Source organism: Macaca mulatta, chromosome 11 (genome assembly GCF_049350105.2).
Source record: "Macaca mulatta isolate MMU2019108-1 chromosome 11, T2T-MMU8v2.0, whole genome shotgun sequence".
Classification (NCBI taxonomy): Eukaryota; Metazoa; Chordata; class Mammalia; order Primates; family Cercopithecidae; genus Macaca; species Macaca mulatta.
This window is the reverse complement of record NC_133416.1, coordinates 130,208,749-130,224,781: the sequence shown is the minus strand read 5'-3', so window position 1 is coordinate 130,224,781 and position 16,033 is coordinate 130,208,749. Positions and strand designations below refer to the sequence as shown.

Below are 16,033 nucleotides of genomic sequence, written 5' to 3'. Positions count from 1 at the left end.
GTCACTGATTGGCTTTTTATTTTTTTTATTTTTTTGGATACAGGGTCTTGCTTGCTCTGTTACCCATGCTGGAGTGCAGTGGCTGGATTATGGCTTACTGTAGCCTCAATGTCCTGGGCTCAAGTGGTCCTCCCACCTCAGCCTCCAGAATAGCTGGGACGACAGGTATGCACTACCATGCCTGGCTAATTTTTAAATTTTTTGTTGAGACGGGGGTCTCACCACATTTCCCAGACTGGTCTTGAACTACTGGACTCAAGCAATCCTCCCACCTCAGCCTCCCAAAGTGCTGGCATTACAGGCAGGAGCCACTGCTCCCAGCCTGAGATTCTTCATGCCATCAGAATCAGGGTCCTGTTTTGGTGTATCTCCAGGGCTGTTGAATTCCCGCTCACCCCTATTACAAAAGCAAAGCAATTGGAATACAAATAAGACCTTGTTTGAAGGAAAACCCAAGACACACAGGAGAGTTTACATCATCTGGCCCACTAAAACATGGTATGCTGCCACACCCACGGTGACTCATTGACTTGTATGCATGATCTGGCCCCAGCCTCTGTCTCTGGCTTCATCTTGCACCATCCTGGCCCATCAGGTCCCAGATGCGTCATGTTCCCTCCCACCTCAGAGCCTTTGCACATGCTGTTCCTACTGCCTGGAATTCTCTTCTGCTTCCTGTTCGCCCTACTTAGCATCCACCTGTCTTTAACTCTTGGCTCGGATGTCATTTCTTCAGGGAAACGTTCTCTGAACACTCCACCCTTTGCCTGAGTCCCTATTATAAGCTGTCATCATATCTCAAAGCTTTCTTTTGTAACACTAACCAGTCTCTCGTGAACTATTTATGGGATTCTTAGATTACTGTGTCTCTATGACTAGATTGTCTGCTTTGCTCATTGCTGTCTCCAGTGGCCAGCAAAGCACCTACTGTGTGCTCAAAATTCTTTGATTCTTTTTTTGTTGGGTTTCTTTTTGTCATTGTTGTTGGGTTTCTTAAGCATGCATCTAGCTGATAACCCAGACATCATCCTTTAGAGGACTGATTCATGTACACTTTTCATTCAATCAGCTTCTCTCAAAGACCATTCTGGGTGTTGTTTGTTTGTTTGTGACAGAGTCTCACTCTGTCACCCAGGCTGGAGTGCATGGCTCAGTCTCAGCTCACTGCAACCTCCGCCTCCCAGGTTGAAGTGATTCTCGTGCCTCAGCCTCCTGAGTAGCTGGGATTACAGGCACCCACCATGCCCTGCTAATTTTTGTATTTTTAGTAGAGAGGTGGTTTTGCCATGTTGGCCAGGCTGGTCTCAAACTCCTGACCTCAAATGATCCACGAGCTTTGGCCTCTCAAAGTGGTGGGATTACAGGCATGGGCCACTGCACCTGGCCGCATTCTGGGTTTTAAACCTCCTTGTCAGCTGCAGTCTTGATGAATGTGTCTGGTTTCTTATTTTGATCCTATTCACTCTGTTCTCTATCACACCGGAGGTTGCTAAGATTATTCTGTTGAAGGTCTAGAATAATGAACTTTCCTGCAATGTGTCCTAACAAAATCATCATCAAATGGCTCAAGAAAAACAAAAGTACAACACTGCAAACCCACCACCCCAGCTACAGGTGTCAAACCACACAAAGCCACAGAATAAAACTCCAGGATCAGTTTGCCAGAACATAACAAGGTTTCAGTCTTCAGTCTCCTTCCTGAAGTGTATGGAGACAACCTTATTCCGTGCAGCCAAGAAGTTCTATGCATTCTATTGACACTTTCGGGGTAAAACTGCTTTTAGTGTTTATGTATTATCTTAATTCAGAACTTTTTTTCTTTGAGGATATTTCTATTTCTGTTTTTAAAAAATCTGGTGGCCAGGCACGGTGGCTCACACCTGTAACCCCAGCACTTTGGGAGACCGAGGCGGGTGGATCACGAGGTCAGGAGATCGAGACCATCCTGGACAACATGGTGAAACCCCGTCTCTACTAAAAAATACAAAAATTAGCAGGGTGTGGTGGCGCACACCTGTAGTCCCAGCTACTCGGAAGGCTGAGGCAGGAGAATCGCTTGAACTTGGGAGGCAGAGGTTGCAGTGAGCCGAGATCGCGCCACTGCACTACAGCCTGGTGACAGAGTGAGACTCCATCTCAACAACAACAATCTGTTTACTGGCCAGGCACAGTGGCTCACACCTATAATCTCAGCACTTTGGGAAGCTGAGATGGGTGGATCACTTGAGCTCAGGAGTTCAAGACCATCCTGGGTAAGATGGTGAAACCTCATCTCCAGAAAATAAATAAATAAATAAACTCTTCACAGGCCAGGTGCATGCAGTGGCTCATGCCTATAATCCCAAGAGCTTTGGAAGGCCAAGGTGAGAGGACTGCTTGAGGCCAGGAGTTCGAGACCAGCTTGGTCAACATGGTGAGACTCTGTCTCCATGAAAAATAAAAAATTGGCCGGGCGCGGTGGCTCAAGCCTGTAATCCCAGCACTTTGGGAGGCCGAGACGGGTGGATCACGAGGTCAGGAGATCGAGACCATCCTGGATAACACGGGGAAACCCCGTCTCTACTAAGAAATACAAAAAACTAGCCGGGCGAGGTGGTGGGCGCCTGTAGTCCCAGCTACTCGGGAGGCTGAGGCAGGAGAATGGCGTGAACCCGGGAGGCGGAGCTTGCAGTGAGCTGAGATCCGGCCACTGCACTCCAGCCTGGGCTACAGAGCGTGACTCCGTCTCAAAAAAAAAAAAAAAAAAAAAATAGGCATGGCGGCGCATGCCTGGAGTCCTTGCTAATTGGGAGGCTGAGGCAGGAGAATCACATGAGCCCAAGAGTTTGAGGCTACAGTGAGCTATGATGATACCACTGCCCTCCAGCCTGGGTGACAGAGTGAGACCTTGTCACTAAAAATAAAATTAAAAAAAAAATCCGTTCACGGATTCTAAAAATACCCTTATATCAATCTTTTCCAATGCTGAGATTATTTCTGGCAGGCAGATTGTAGTAGAATTCATTTGCCTCCTCTTCGGATGTGTTGATCTTAAGAATGTTGGTGATAAAACATAAATGCTAAAATCTAGTTTTATCTTGTAACTATTTCAAATACGCTATGGGACTGCCTCTCTGCATCTATTAAAGTACAGAAAAAAAAAAGAAGGAGACCACCTCTCTAACAGAAATTTCTCCAACCTTAGGGGAGGAGGTATCTGCACTCCATGTTCACTGCAGCACTGTTCACAACAGCCAAGATGTGGAAGCAATAAAATGCCCATCAACAGTTGAGTGGATAAAGAAATGCGGTGGCTCAAGCCTGTGATCCCAGCACTTTGGGAGGCTGAGATGGGTGGATCACGAGGTCAGAAGTTCAAGACCAGCCTGGCCAATATGGTGAAACCCGTCTCTACTAAAAATACAAAATTTAGCTGGGCACGGTGGCTCATGCCTGTCATCCCAGCACTTTGGGAGGCCAAGTTGGGAGGATCACATGAGGCCAGGAGTTCAACACCAGCCTGGCCAACATGACGAAACCCCATCTCTACTGGAAAAAAAGCAACACAAAATTAGCCAGGAGTGGTGGTGGGCACCTGTAATCCCAGCTTCTCAGGAGGCTGAAGCAGGAGAATTGCTTGAACTCAGGAGGTGGAGGTTGCACTGAGCTGAAATTCAGCCACTGCACTCCAGCCTGGGCAACAGAGCGAGACTCTGTCTCAAAAAAAAAAAAAAAGTAGTATGTGTATATATATATATATATATATATATATATATATATATACACAATGGAATACTATTTAGCCACAAAAACAAACAAAATCTGTCATTTAAATAACTTAGGTTGGGCCAGGTGCGGTGGTTCATGTGTGTAATCCTAGCACTTTGGGAGGCTGAGACGGGTGGATCATGAGGTCAGAAGTTCAAGACCAGCCCGGCCAATATGGTGAAACCCCGTCTCTACTAAAAATACAAAATTTAGCTGGGCATGGTGGCACACGCCTGTAGTCCCAGCTACTTGGGAGGCTGAGGCAGGAGAATCACTTGAACCTGGAAGGCGGAGGTTACAGTGAGCCGAGATCGCGCCACTGCACTCCAGCCTAGGTGACAGAGTGAGACTCCATCTCAAAAATAAATAAATAAACAAACAAAAAATAAGCAAAATAAAATAAATAACTTAGGTTGAGCTAGATACAATCCCAAGTAGCTGAGATTACAGGCGCGTGACACCACGCCCAGCTAATTTTTTGTATTTTTAGTAGAGAGGGGGTTTTGTCATGTTGGCCAGGTTGGTCTCGAACTCCTGACCTCAAGCGATCCACCTGCCTCGGCTCCCAAAGTGCTGGGATTACAGGCATGAGCCACTGTACCCGGCCAAAATTTCTCATTGTTGAATTGCGTATGGAACAATAAGGTGGTGGGATACAATAGGTGTCAGGTGTCGCAGATACTATAATCCTATGAGCTAAAATACATATAGCCATAAAATAATGTTTAATTGTTATCAAATCCTTTAGTTCCCTGACATTGTCCTATTCAGTGTTGCCTTTTCACTAGGCAAGTTGATGTGCAGCCATAAACAAGAAGAAGAGGAGAAAATTTAATATTTTGATTCTCAGATTGGAAGTCAGTCTCCCAAGGGTCATTTTAGGTTTCTACTTGGCAGGAAGTGGCTCAGAAGCAACTCTACCTTTCTCAGTTTTGCTCTGGACAGCCCAGCCTGAGGGAGAAAGCACGCATTGATAAAGAACATAACCAAACCTCACCCAACTTCTCTTTTCAGCACCCTAATTAAAAAGGCTAAATGAGGTGGCTCTTCCCCGCTCATGAAAATCATCTCTGAAGTAACCCTGAAACCTGTTAACAAAGGCGCATTTATTCAGCACAATAGAACTTTGATATCTGCAATGCTTAAAAAAATACATTCCCATTCCTGAGGAAATTAACTTGCCAGGTTCAGTTTAAACGCGATGAACCTTCCTTATTTTACTCCAGTAAAATAAAAAGAAACCAAGGAAACATATTTTTTCTTTAGTATTAAAAATATCTTTTATTGACTGAAGCTGATCAATTATTTTAGAGAAGACACAGAGGCATATAGTATAATCTTTAAAAAATTAAATTACAAGTTAAAATGGAAGTGTTTTAGTCTTTAAGATTTTTAAAAACGCATATAAAATTTGATCTTCCAACAAGCTTTGGTTTGTGTCAGTAGGTGGGACTACTATAGACCCAGAAAGATGGGGCTCTGCTCAGCTTGGGACAGAAGGACCTCAAGTAACCAGGGAGCTATTTTCCAGTTACATTTTATATCAAAGCATCTTACATCTTTTTACATAGCAAAGTCAAGAGCTAAAACCATGAGAGAATACTATTTCTCATATATTTTGAACTGACTCTGATAAGCTATTGTTTAGAATTTAAATGTATGCACAGATTTTTAAAAAATCAGATAGTTAAAACAGCACTTTCTATGCAGGGGTTCCTTCTCTATTTGACGTTCACATTTTTAAAGAGCTTCTCTAGCACTTAGCTGTAGTCTGTATCTTTACAGAGAAGTCTTTTTCATTCTTAGCATAATTCCAAGTTTCTGTATGTACGATAAGGTCTACTTTCTTACACACGAAAATATTTCTTCAGCACAAAAATGATTAACTTGAAAATAAAGTGTAGATGTTTAAAAAAATTAACTTTCCAGTTCTGCTCCCCACTTGAATTAAGTGTCGTTTATGAAGAACTACAATCCTCTTTCAGTTTTACGGTTAAGTATTCATTCAGCATTGGTGTCTGCTTTCTGCCTTCCACATAGATGAGAAATCTGCTTTTGGATGAAGAAAAAACACATTAATAAAATACAATCAATTAACATTGGAGTGCATGCTATAAGCTCCTGGCGTCTAAAATATTAACTGTACATCCTGATTTTTATCAACATCAAGACGTGCAAAATACTGTAAATATGAAAACTCAGCAGAGAGAGGGAGGGGAGAGAAGAGGAGGGATGGGGGCGGGGATGGTGCTGCTTGGGCTCCCTGCTTCCCCAGAGTCTTTGAAACGCTGATATGCTTACCTTCAAAAGATCTGAAATGCCTGTACCCTTTAGCTTATCAAACTGGGTTCTGAAGAAACTGCATATGAAATGCAGGTTTGACAGAAGTAAACACAAATCCAGAAAGTGCTTACTGGGTCAATAAACGTTTTTTATGAAGATTTTACCCCACGTAAAACTTTTTTTTTTTTTTTTTTTTTTTTGAGACGGAGTCTCGCTCTGTCACCCAGGCTGGAGTGCAGTGGCCGGATCTCAGCTCACTGCAAGCTCCGCCTCCCGGGTTCACGCCATTCTCCGGCCTCAGCCTCCCGAGTAGCTGGGACTACAGGCGCCCGCCACCTTGCCCGGCTAGTTTTTTGTATTTTTTAGTAGAGACGGGGTTTCACCGTGTTAGCCAGGATGGTCTCGATCTCCTGACCTCGTGATCCACCCGTCTCGGCCTCCCAAAGTGCTGGGATTACAGGCTTGAGCCACCGCGCCCGGCAACTTTTTTTTTTTTTTTTTTTTGAGACGGAGCTTTGTTCTTGTTGCCCAGGCTGGAGTGCACTGGCCCAATCTCCACTCACTGCACCCTCCGCCTCCCGGGTTCAAGCCATTCTCCTGCATCAGCCTCCCCAGTAGCTGGGATTATAGGCATGTGCCACCACACCTGGCTATTTGTGTGTGTGTGTGTATTTTTAGTAGACACAGGGTTTCGCCATGTTGGCCAAGATGGTCTCAAACTCCTGACCTCAGGTGATCTACCCCACTGGGCCTCCCAAAGTGCTGGGATTACAGGTGTGAGCCACCGTGACCAGCTACACCATGTAAAACTTTTATAAAGCTTTACTCCATGGAAAGACTTCTTGGCCAGGCGTGGTGGTTCAAGCCTTTAATCCTAGAACTTTAGGAGGCCAAGGCAGGCGGATCACCTGAGGCCAGGAGTTCGAGGCCAGCCTGCCCAACTTGGCGAAACCCCATCTCTACTAAAAATACAAAACAAAACAAAAAAAATTAGCCAGGTGTGGTGGCACATGCCTGTATTCCTAGCTACTTGGGAGGCTGAAGCAGGAGAACTGCTTGAACCCAGGGGGTGGAGGTTGCAGTGAGCTGAGATTGCACCATTGCACTCCAGCCTGGGCAACAGAGCAAGACTCCATCTCAAAAAAAAAAAAAACTTCTTTCTGGACAGACGCTCAGATGAAATGCTGAAACATTGATCTGATTTTTTTTCACCTATAATTTTTTTTTTTTTGAGATGGACTCTCATTCTGTCTCGGCTCACTGCAAGCTCCGCCTCCTGGGTTCACGCCATTCTCCTGCCTCAGCCTCCCCAAGTAGCTGGGACCACAGGCGCCTGCCACCATGCCCGGCTAGTTTTTTTGTATTTTTAGTAGAGACGGGGTTTCACCATGTTAGCCAGGATGGTCTCCATCTCCTGACCTCATGATCCACCTGCCTCGGCCTCCCAAAGTGCCACTGTGCCCGGCCAATTTTTTTTTTCTTTTTTTTTTTTTTTGAGACTGAATTTCACTCTTGTCGCCCAGGCTGGAGTGCAATGACACCATCTCAGCTCACTGCAACCTTTGCTTCCCGGATTCAAGCAATTCTCCTGCCTCAGCCTCCCAAGTAGCTGGGATTATAGGCGTGCACCACCATGCCCGGCTAATTTTGTATTTTTAGTAGAGACGGGGTTTCTCCATGTTGGTCAGGCTGGTCTTTAACTCCTGACCTCAGGTGATCCGCCCACCTCAGCCTCCCAAACTGCTGGGATTACAGGCTTGAGCCACCGCACCAGGCAGGTTTTTTTTTCTAATAAATTCTTTGGTTATTATTGTTTTAGTAGTTTTTGGGAACAGGTGGTGTTTGGTTACATGGTTAAGCACTTTGGTGGCGATTTCTGAGATGCTGGTGTGCTCATCACCCAAACAGTGTACACCGCACCCAATGTGTAGTCTTTTATCCCTCACCACCCCCTTCCCCCCAGTCCCCGGTGTCCGTGATATCATTCTCATGCCTTTGCATCCTCATAGCTTAGCTCCCACTTAGGAGTGTGAACATACTACGTTTGGTTTTCCATTCCTGAGTTACTTCATTTAGAATGATGGTCTTCAACTCCATCCAGGTTGCTGTAAATGCCATTATTTTATTTCTTTTCAAGGCTGAGTAGTATTCCATGGTACACATATACCACATTTTCTTTTTCCTTTTTTTTTTTTTTTTTTTTTGAGATAGAGTCTCACTCTGTTGCCCAAGCTGGAGTGCAGTGGCGCAATCTCAGTCCACTGCAACCTCCACCTCCCAGGTTCAAGTGATTCTCCTGCCTCAGTCTCCCAAGTAGCTGGGATTACAGGCCTGCACCACCACACCCAGCTAATTTTTGTATTTTTAGTAGAGACAGGGTTTCACCATGTTGGCCAGGCTGGTCTCAAACTCCCAACCTCAGGTGATCCGCCTGCCTCGGCCACCCAAAGTGCTGGGATTATAGGCATGAGCCACCATGCCCGGCCCATATGCCACATTTTCTTTATCCATTAGTTGATGGGCATCTACAATGGTTCCGTATTTTTGCAGTTGCAAATTGTGTTGCTATAAATATGTGTGTACAAGTGTCTTTTTCATATAATGACTACTTTTCCTCCACGTAGATACCCAGTAGTGGGATTGTTGGATCATATTGGAGTTCTACTTTTAGTTCTTTAAGGATAATCTCCACACTGTTTTCCATAGTGGTTGTACTAGTTTACATTCCCACCATCTGTGTAAAAGTGCTCCCTTTTTACTACATCCACGTCAATATCTATTATTTCTTGATTTTTAAATTATGGCCATTCTTGCTTGAGTAAGGTGGTACTGCATTGTGTTTTCTTTTTCTTTTTTTTTTTTTTTTTTTGAGACAGAGTCTCCCTATTGTCGCCTGGATGGAGTGCAATGGTGCGATCTCGGCTCACTGTAACCTCTGCCTCAGCCTCCCAAGTAGCTGGGATTACAGGTGCCCGCCACCATGCGTGGCTAATTTTTGTATTTTTAGTAGAAATGGGGTTTCACTATGTTGACCAGGCTTGTCTCTAACTCCTGGCCTCAAGCGATCACCCGCCTTGGCCTCCCAAAGTGCTGGGATTACAGGTGTGAGCCACGGCGCCTGGCCTACATTGTGGTTTTGATTTGCCTTCCCCTGATAATTAGTGAGGTTGAGCATCTTGTCATATTAGATTCTTATTTTTAAAGCTGTGTCTATGTATTCACTTCCCAAGATTTAAAATTCTAGGTATTGAGAATAATAACTTTTTTTTTTTGAAACGGAGTCTTGCTCTGTTGCCCAGGCTAGAGTGCAGTGGTGCGATCTTGGCTCACTGCAACCTCCACCTCCTGGGTTCATGCGATTCTCCTGCCTCAGACTTCCAAGTAGCTGGGATTACAAGCACCCACTACCGTGCCTGGCTAATTTTTGTATTTTCAGTAGAGACAGACCAGGCTGGTCTCGAACTCCTGACCTCATGATCTACTCACCTCAGCCTCCCAAAGTGATGGGAATACAGGTGTGAGCCACCACACCTGGCCTTTTTTTTTTTTTTTTTTTAAGAGACAAGGTCTCACTCTGTTCCCAGGCTGGAGTGCAGGAGAACAAGAACTTTTTGATCGGCATTTCTCTTGCAAGTAATGACATTTTACTCTGATTAAATTTAGAAGGTATGTATAAATCAGTTGAGCAAAAGAGAAAGTATTACAAGTCAAACAAATGCATGGCCTTGACTCAACGTTATCAATGTTCCCAAGTTACTTATTAAATATTAATTGAGATATAAGGTGAGATAAGCAAAGGTGACTTACCCATGATCATGATGAATACTGAAGTTGCCTTTTGTTTACTTCAATAACTGACAAAGGTATTTTTTTGAGCTGACTCTTCTGGGACCTCCGAGTTCTAGAAAACAACTCCCAGATTAGTATCCAGGATAGAAAAACTAGAAAATTATTAAGAAGACTAAACACAAGGCCGGGCGCGGTGGCTCACGCCTGTAATCCCAGCACTTTGGGAGGCCGAGGCGGGCGGATCACAAGGTGAGGAGATCGAGACCACGGTGAAACCCCGTCTCTACTAAAAATACAAAAAATTAGCCGGGCGCGGTGGCGGGCGCCTGTAGTCCCAGCTACTCAGGAGGCTGAGGCAGGAGAATGGCGTAAACCCAGGAGGCGGAGCTTGCAGTGGGCCGAGATCGCGCCACTGCACTCCAGCCTGGGCGACAGAGCGAGACTCTGTCTCAAAAAAAAAAAAAAAAAAAAAGAAGACTAAACACAAATATAGCAGAAATGCCTTTAAAAGACATTAGATGAGGCTGGGCGCCATGGCTCATGCCTATAATCCCAGCACTTTGGGAGGCCAGGGTGGGCAGATCACTTGAGGTCAAGAATTCAAGACAAGCCTGATCAGTATGGTGAAACCCCATCTCTACCAAAAATACACAAATTAGCTGGGCATGGTGGTGCCCGCCTGTAATTCCAGCTATGTGGGAAGCTGAGGTGGGAGAATTGTTTGAACCCAGGAGGTGGAGGTTGCAGTAAGCCAAGATCACGCCACTGTACTCCAGCCTGGGCGACAGAGTGAGACACTGTCTCAAAAAAAAAAAAAGATAAAAATAAAAATAAGATGTTAGATGAAGAAATATCTGCACTCTACTCCATGTTCACCGCAGCCAAGATGCAGAAGCCATCTAAGTGCCCGTCAGCAGATGAGTAGATCAGGAAAATGTAGCATATACACACAATGGAATACTATTCAGCCATAAAAACAAAATTCTGTCATTTGCAACAGTGTGGATGAACCTGGAGGACATTAGGCTACGTGAAAGAAGCCAGGCACAGAAAGACAAATGCTGCCTGATCTCACTTAAACATGAAATCTAAAAAACGTGGAGCTCAATGGCGTGAAGCCGGGAGGCGGAGCTTGCAGTGAGCCAAGATCGCACCACTGCACTCCAGTCTGGGCGACAGAGCGAGACTCCGTCTCAAAAAAAAAAAAATGTGGCACCCATAGAAGCATAGAGTAGAATAGTGGTTACCAGGGGCTGGGGGAGGGAGTGGTTGGGGAAAGGGGAGCTATTGATCAAAGGTACAAAGTTTCGATTAGACAGGAGGAAAAAGTTTCAGTGATCTATTGCACAGCACCATGACTATGCTTAACAAAAATGTACTGGCCAGGCACAGTGGCTCATGCCTGCAATCCCAGCACTTTGGGAGGCCGAGGCGGGCGAATAACAAGGTCAAGAGCTCGAGACCATCCTGGCCAACATGGTGAAACCCCGTCTCTACTAAAAATACAAAAATTAGCTGGGCGTGGTGGCGGGCGCCTGTAGTCCCAGCTACTTGGAAGGCTGAAAGGCAGGAGAATCACTTGAACCTGGGAGGTGGAGGTTGCAGTGAGCCAAGATCATACCACTGCACTCCAGCCTGGTGACAGAGCGAGACTCTGTATCAAAAAAAAAAAAAAAGAAAAAGAAAAGAAAAGAAAAGAAAAAAAATAAATAAATAATGTATTGTGTTTAAAAAAAAAAATTATAGAGACAGGGTCTCCCATTGTTGCCTATTCCTGGCTTCACGTGATTCTCCTGCCTCAGCCTACCAAAGGGCTAGGATTACAGGTGTAAGCCATTGTGCCCAGCCAATAATAATGTATTATATGTTTCAAAATTGTTAAATGAATAGATTCTAAATATTTCCACTACAAAGACATGATAAATCTGAGAGGTGATAGATACAGCTGGTTTAGTCATTCCACTACATTATATACATATTATAACATTGCACTATACACTATAAATATATACAATTATTGTCAATTTAAAAAAGATCTTAGGGGCTGTGTGTGGTGGCTCACACCTGCAATCCCAGCACTTTGGGAGGCTGAGGTGGGAGGATCTCTTGAGTCCAGGAGTTTGAGACCAGCCTGGGCAACACAGGGAGACAAAAAATATACTTAAAAAAAAATTAGCCAGGCGTGGGGACACACACCCATAGTCCCAGATATTCAGGAGGCTGAAGTGGGAGGACCGCTGGAGCCTGGGAGTTTGAGGTGCAAGTGAGCCATGATCGTGCCACTGCACTCTAGCCTGAGCAACAGAGTGAGACCCGGTCTCAAAAATAATAAATAAATAAGACCTTAGGAAATGAACAAAATATAATGAAGTGACTGCATACAATTGCCATCCACCCATCCAACAAAGGCTTCTTGACTTCCCATTCATGTGTGGGGGTCCCCTTTGTCTCTAATCTAGAAGGACTTCTCTGTCTGCTTTATCATGTGTGTCACAGCTACACGCTGGCCATCAGCTAATACCCAGATATAACTGGCTCGTTGTCAGCCCTAACACAGGCACTGATCCAGTGAGCCCTAAGTGACCCCTGTTGAAAACAGTGGTCAGTAGTTAAGCATCAGCAACTCTAAGTGCTGTGCTGCCTCGTTAGCCTGCTTAGGTGTCTGGGTGGGGAAAAGGGGAAGGAGGGGAATGGAGAGGTGAGGGGGAGGAATGAAGGGGAGATGATGCCCGGAAAGACCCCGGTGCATTCCGTGGTGACCCCTGGCTTGCAGGTGAGCCCACTTTCTCACCTCCTCCTGCCTGTGTGGCCTGCATTCCACCCACGCCGGGATCCCTCACAGTTCCTCAGGGGCACCCAAGGGTGCTTTCAGGCCTCTGTGCTTTTACTTATGCTGCTTCCTCTTTATGCAAATTGCCCACGTATTTTACCATCTGATTTTCTTTTTTTTTTTTTTTGAGACAGAGTCTCGCTCTGTTGCCCAGGCTGGAGTGCAGTGGCGCGATCTCGGCTCACTGCAACCTCTGCCTCCTGGGTTCAAGCAATTCTACTGCCTCAGCTTCTTGAGAAGCTGGGATCACAGGCACGCCACCATGCCCGGGTAATTTTTGTATTTTTAGTAGAGAGGGGGTTTCGCCATGTTGGCCAGGCTGGTCTGGAACTCCTGCCTTCAGGTGATCCGCCTGCCTGGGCCTCCCAAAGTGCTGGGATTACAGGCGTGAACCACTGCGCCTTGCTACCATGCTGTGTTTTCTCTTATTCATTGAAAAACTTCATTCTAAAAGGGATTCGCAGGCTTTATCAGCCTGCCACAAGAAAGGCCAAGAGCCCCGACAGGTAACACCAACCATCTCAAGCCAGCAATCAGAACGGCCAGGCCCATGCAGCAGGCACAACTCCAAGCTCAGTTTATGGTAGGGTCTGCTCACCACTCCTACCCTCGAGGCAAGGAGGAAGCCTGCCATGAGGCAATGTGCTCAGCTGTGCTTCCTCTTACTCTCACTCCTTTTTTCTTCTTTGTCTATTTTTAAATTATTGGAGTTTTTCTTGAATAGTTTAAAAATCAAAATAATAAAAACAGGTATAAACTGAGGAGTCCCGCCTCTACCTCATCCCTCATACCTCCTACTGGTAAAATTTATGTCATCTTTCCACTGTGTCCTTGTACAAATATATATTCTTATTTCCATCCTCTTTCTTTTCTTCTTTTCTTTTCTTTCTTTCTTTCTTTTTTTTTTTTTTTTGACAGGCTCTTGCTGTATTGCTCAGGTTGGAGTACAGTCGCTCAATCACAGTTCACTGAAGATCCTCCCGTCCCAGCCTCCCGAGGGCCTGGGACTACAAGTGTGCTCCACCATGCCCCACTCATGTTTTTAAAAACCTTTTTTTTGTAGAGACAGGGTCTAGCTATGTTGCCCAGGCTGGTCTTGAACTCCTGGGCTCAAGCAATCCTCCCACCTTGGCCTCCCAAAGTGGTGGGATTACAGGTGTGAGCCACTGCTTGTGGGCATCTCCTTACGTATGTGGAATGCCATATGAATCTTCAGTATCTTGCACGTTTCTCACTTAGCAATATACCTGGAAATATTTCCACATCCTAGAGCACCTCATTCTGTTCTGCAGCTGCTCAGAACTCCACCATGTGGGTGGACCACAGCTTATTCCCTCAGTTCCCTTTTGCTGGACACTGGGTGGCCTGCTACCGTTTGCTATTGTAAAGCAATGCTGCAAAGAAACACATGTGCCTATGCCATTTCATACACATGAAGAAGTATCCGTGGGAGAGATTCCCAAGGTGACACTGCATTGTCAAAGTGTCAGTTCTTCGGTGATTTTTAGAAAACATTGCCAATTTCCCCGCCAGGAGGACTGAATCATTTCATGCTCCCTGGCAACGTGGGAGAGTGCCTGTCTCACAGCAAGGCTCTGAATTACAACCCTTGTCTGTAGCAACAGATGGCAAAGCCCTGGAGAAGCACACAGGCTGCTCAGAACTTTACCCTGCTTCCTTATTGCAGAAATTAAGAATTTTTAAACAAAATTATTTGCTTTTTCTGTACCTAGCTGTACTTAGTACAAAGGCATAGGGGGAGGGGTTTGTAAAGCATGTTGCCAAGTAAATCCCTGTTATTTAAATTCTGTCTTCCCAATATCTCTAGAATCAGTTAATGTACCAGAAAATGTATGCTATCTGGAGCCAACAGTCTTTCCAATTAAATGATTTTCTGATTCTAGCTGTAGGATGTTGAGTAAAGAGATTTGGTCATTTTTCCCTTCCTGTAAAATGTAACGTTGGAATTAGATATCTCTTCTGGTTCTTTCTAGCTCAAACACTCTCACAAAAATACATTTTTTGACACAGGATCTTGCTCTGTTGCCCACGCTGGAGTGCAATGGTGTGATCGTGGCTCACTGTAGCCTTGAACTCCTGGGCTCAAAGTCATGATCCTCCTACCTTAGCATCCTTAGTAGCTGGAACTGTAGGCGTGAGCCACTACACTTGGCTAATTTTTATTTTTTATTTTTTAGCAATGGGGTGTTGCTTTCTTGCCCAGGCTGATCTCAAACTCCCAGGCTCAAGCAATCCTCCTGTGTAGTCCTCCCAAAGAGCTAGGATTACAGGTGTGAGTTACTGCGTCCAGCTAATTTTATTTTATTTTTCTTAGACAGTGTCCCAGTCTATGGCCCAACCTGCAGTGCAGTGGTGTGATCATAGCTCACTGTAGCCTTGACCTCATGTTCAAGCGATCCTCCTGCCTCAACCTCCCAAGTACCCAGGACTACAGTCACAGGTCACCAACGCCTGGCTAACTTTTTTGTATTTTTAGTGGAGACAGGGTTTCACTGTGTTAGACAGGATGGTCTTGATCTCCTGACCTCGTGATCCGCCCGCCTCAGCCTCCCAAAGTGCTGGGATTACAGGTGTGAGCCACCGTGCCTGGCCATGTCCAGCTAATTTTTAGTAGAGACAAGGTCTTGGTATGTTGCCCTGGCAGAACTTGAACTCCCGCCCTCAAGGGATCCTCTCACCACAGCCTCCCAAAGTGCTGGGATTATAGGTGTGAGCCACTGCACCTGGCCAGCTTTGTCTTTTTTCTGCACGTTCCTATCAGTTCCATTCAAGTTAGGCCCTGAGACCCCCTGTGGCAGATGCTGGGTGCTGCAGCCAGGGTGCCAAGGTGGAGAAGGGTCCTGAGGTGCTCACAGTGAGCAGGAGGCATGGACGCAGTCACCTGTCGGGTATCTGATGTGCACTCTGATGGAGACAGATAAACACGCACACATGCATGCACACACACACACGTGTAGGCACACACACACACAGCACCACACTAGCAGGATAAAAGTGAGGGAGTGCTTGATTATATCTCAGGAATTTGACATAAAACCCTAAAGAAGAGGTTGAAAGGACAACCTGAAGCCACGAGGACAAGGAGGAGACATCTGTTGCTATAACTCTTGTTTGGAAAATGTGAATTTGGGCAGGGCGCAGTGACTCATGCCTATAATCCCAGCACACTGGGAGGCCGAGTTGGGAGGATCATTTGAGGTCAGGAGTTTGAGACTAGCCTGGCCAACATGGTGAAACCCTGTCTCTACTAAAAATACAAAAAATTAACCAGGCATGGTGGTTCACACCTATAATATCAGCTACTCAGGAGGCTGAGGCAGGAGAATCGCTTGAACCAAGAAGTGGAGGAAAGAGTGAAACTCC

General features: G+C 45.5%; 1 protein-coding gene across 2 annotated transcripts in view; it reads right to left on the bottom strand.

The window, feature by feature from the left end:
• Positions 1 to 5,001: 5,001 nt before the first annotated feature.
• The window catches only part of CCDC62 (coiled-coil domain containing 62), a 57,361-nt gene continuing 46,329 nt past the window's right edge, over positions 5,002 to 16,033 (bottom strand). The window contains exons 12-13 of one of the 2 annotated variants that reach the window (XM_077955629.1): positions 9,838 to 9,931; positions 5,002 to 5,799 (exon numbers count right to left, since the gene is read on the bottom strand). In XM_077955629.1, the coding sequence (XP_077811755.1) occupies positions 9,878 to 9,931 (54 nt within the window). In that variant the 3' untranslated portion in view covers positions 5,002 to 5,799; positions 9,838 to 9,877. The remainder of the gene's footprint in view (positions 5,800 to 9,837; positions 9,932 to 16,033) is intronic. The other variant, XM_028830048.2, reaches the window with a different exon arrangement.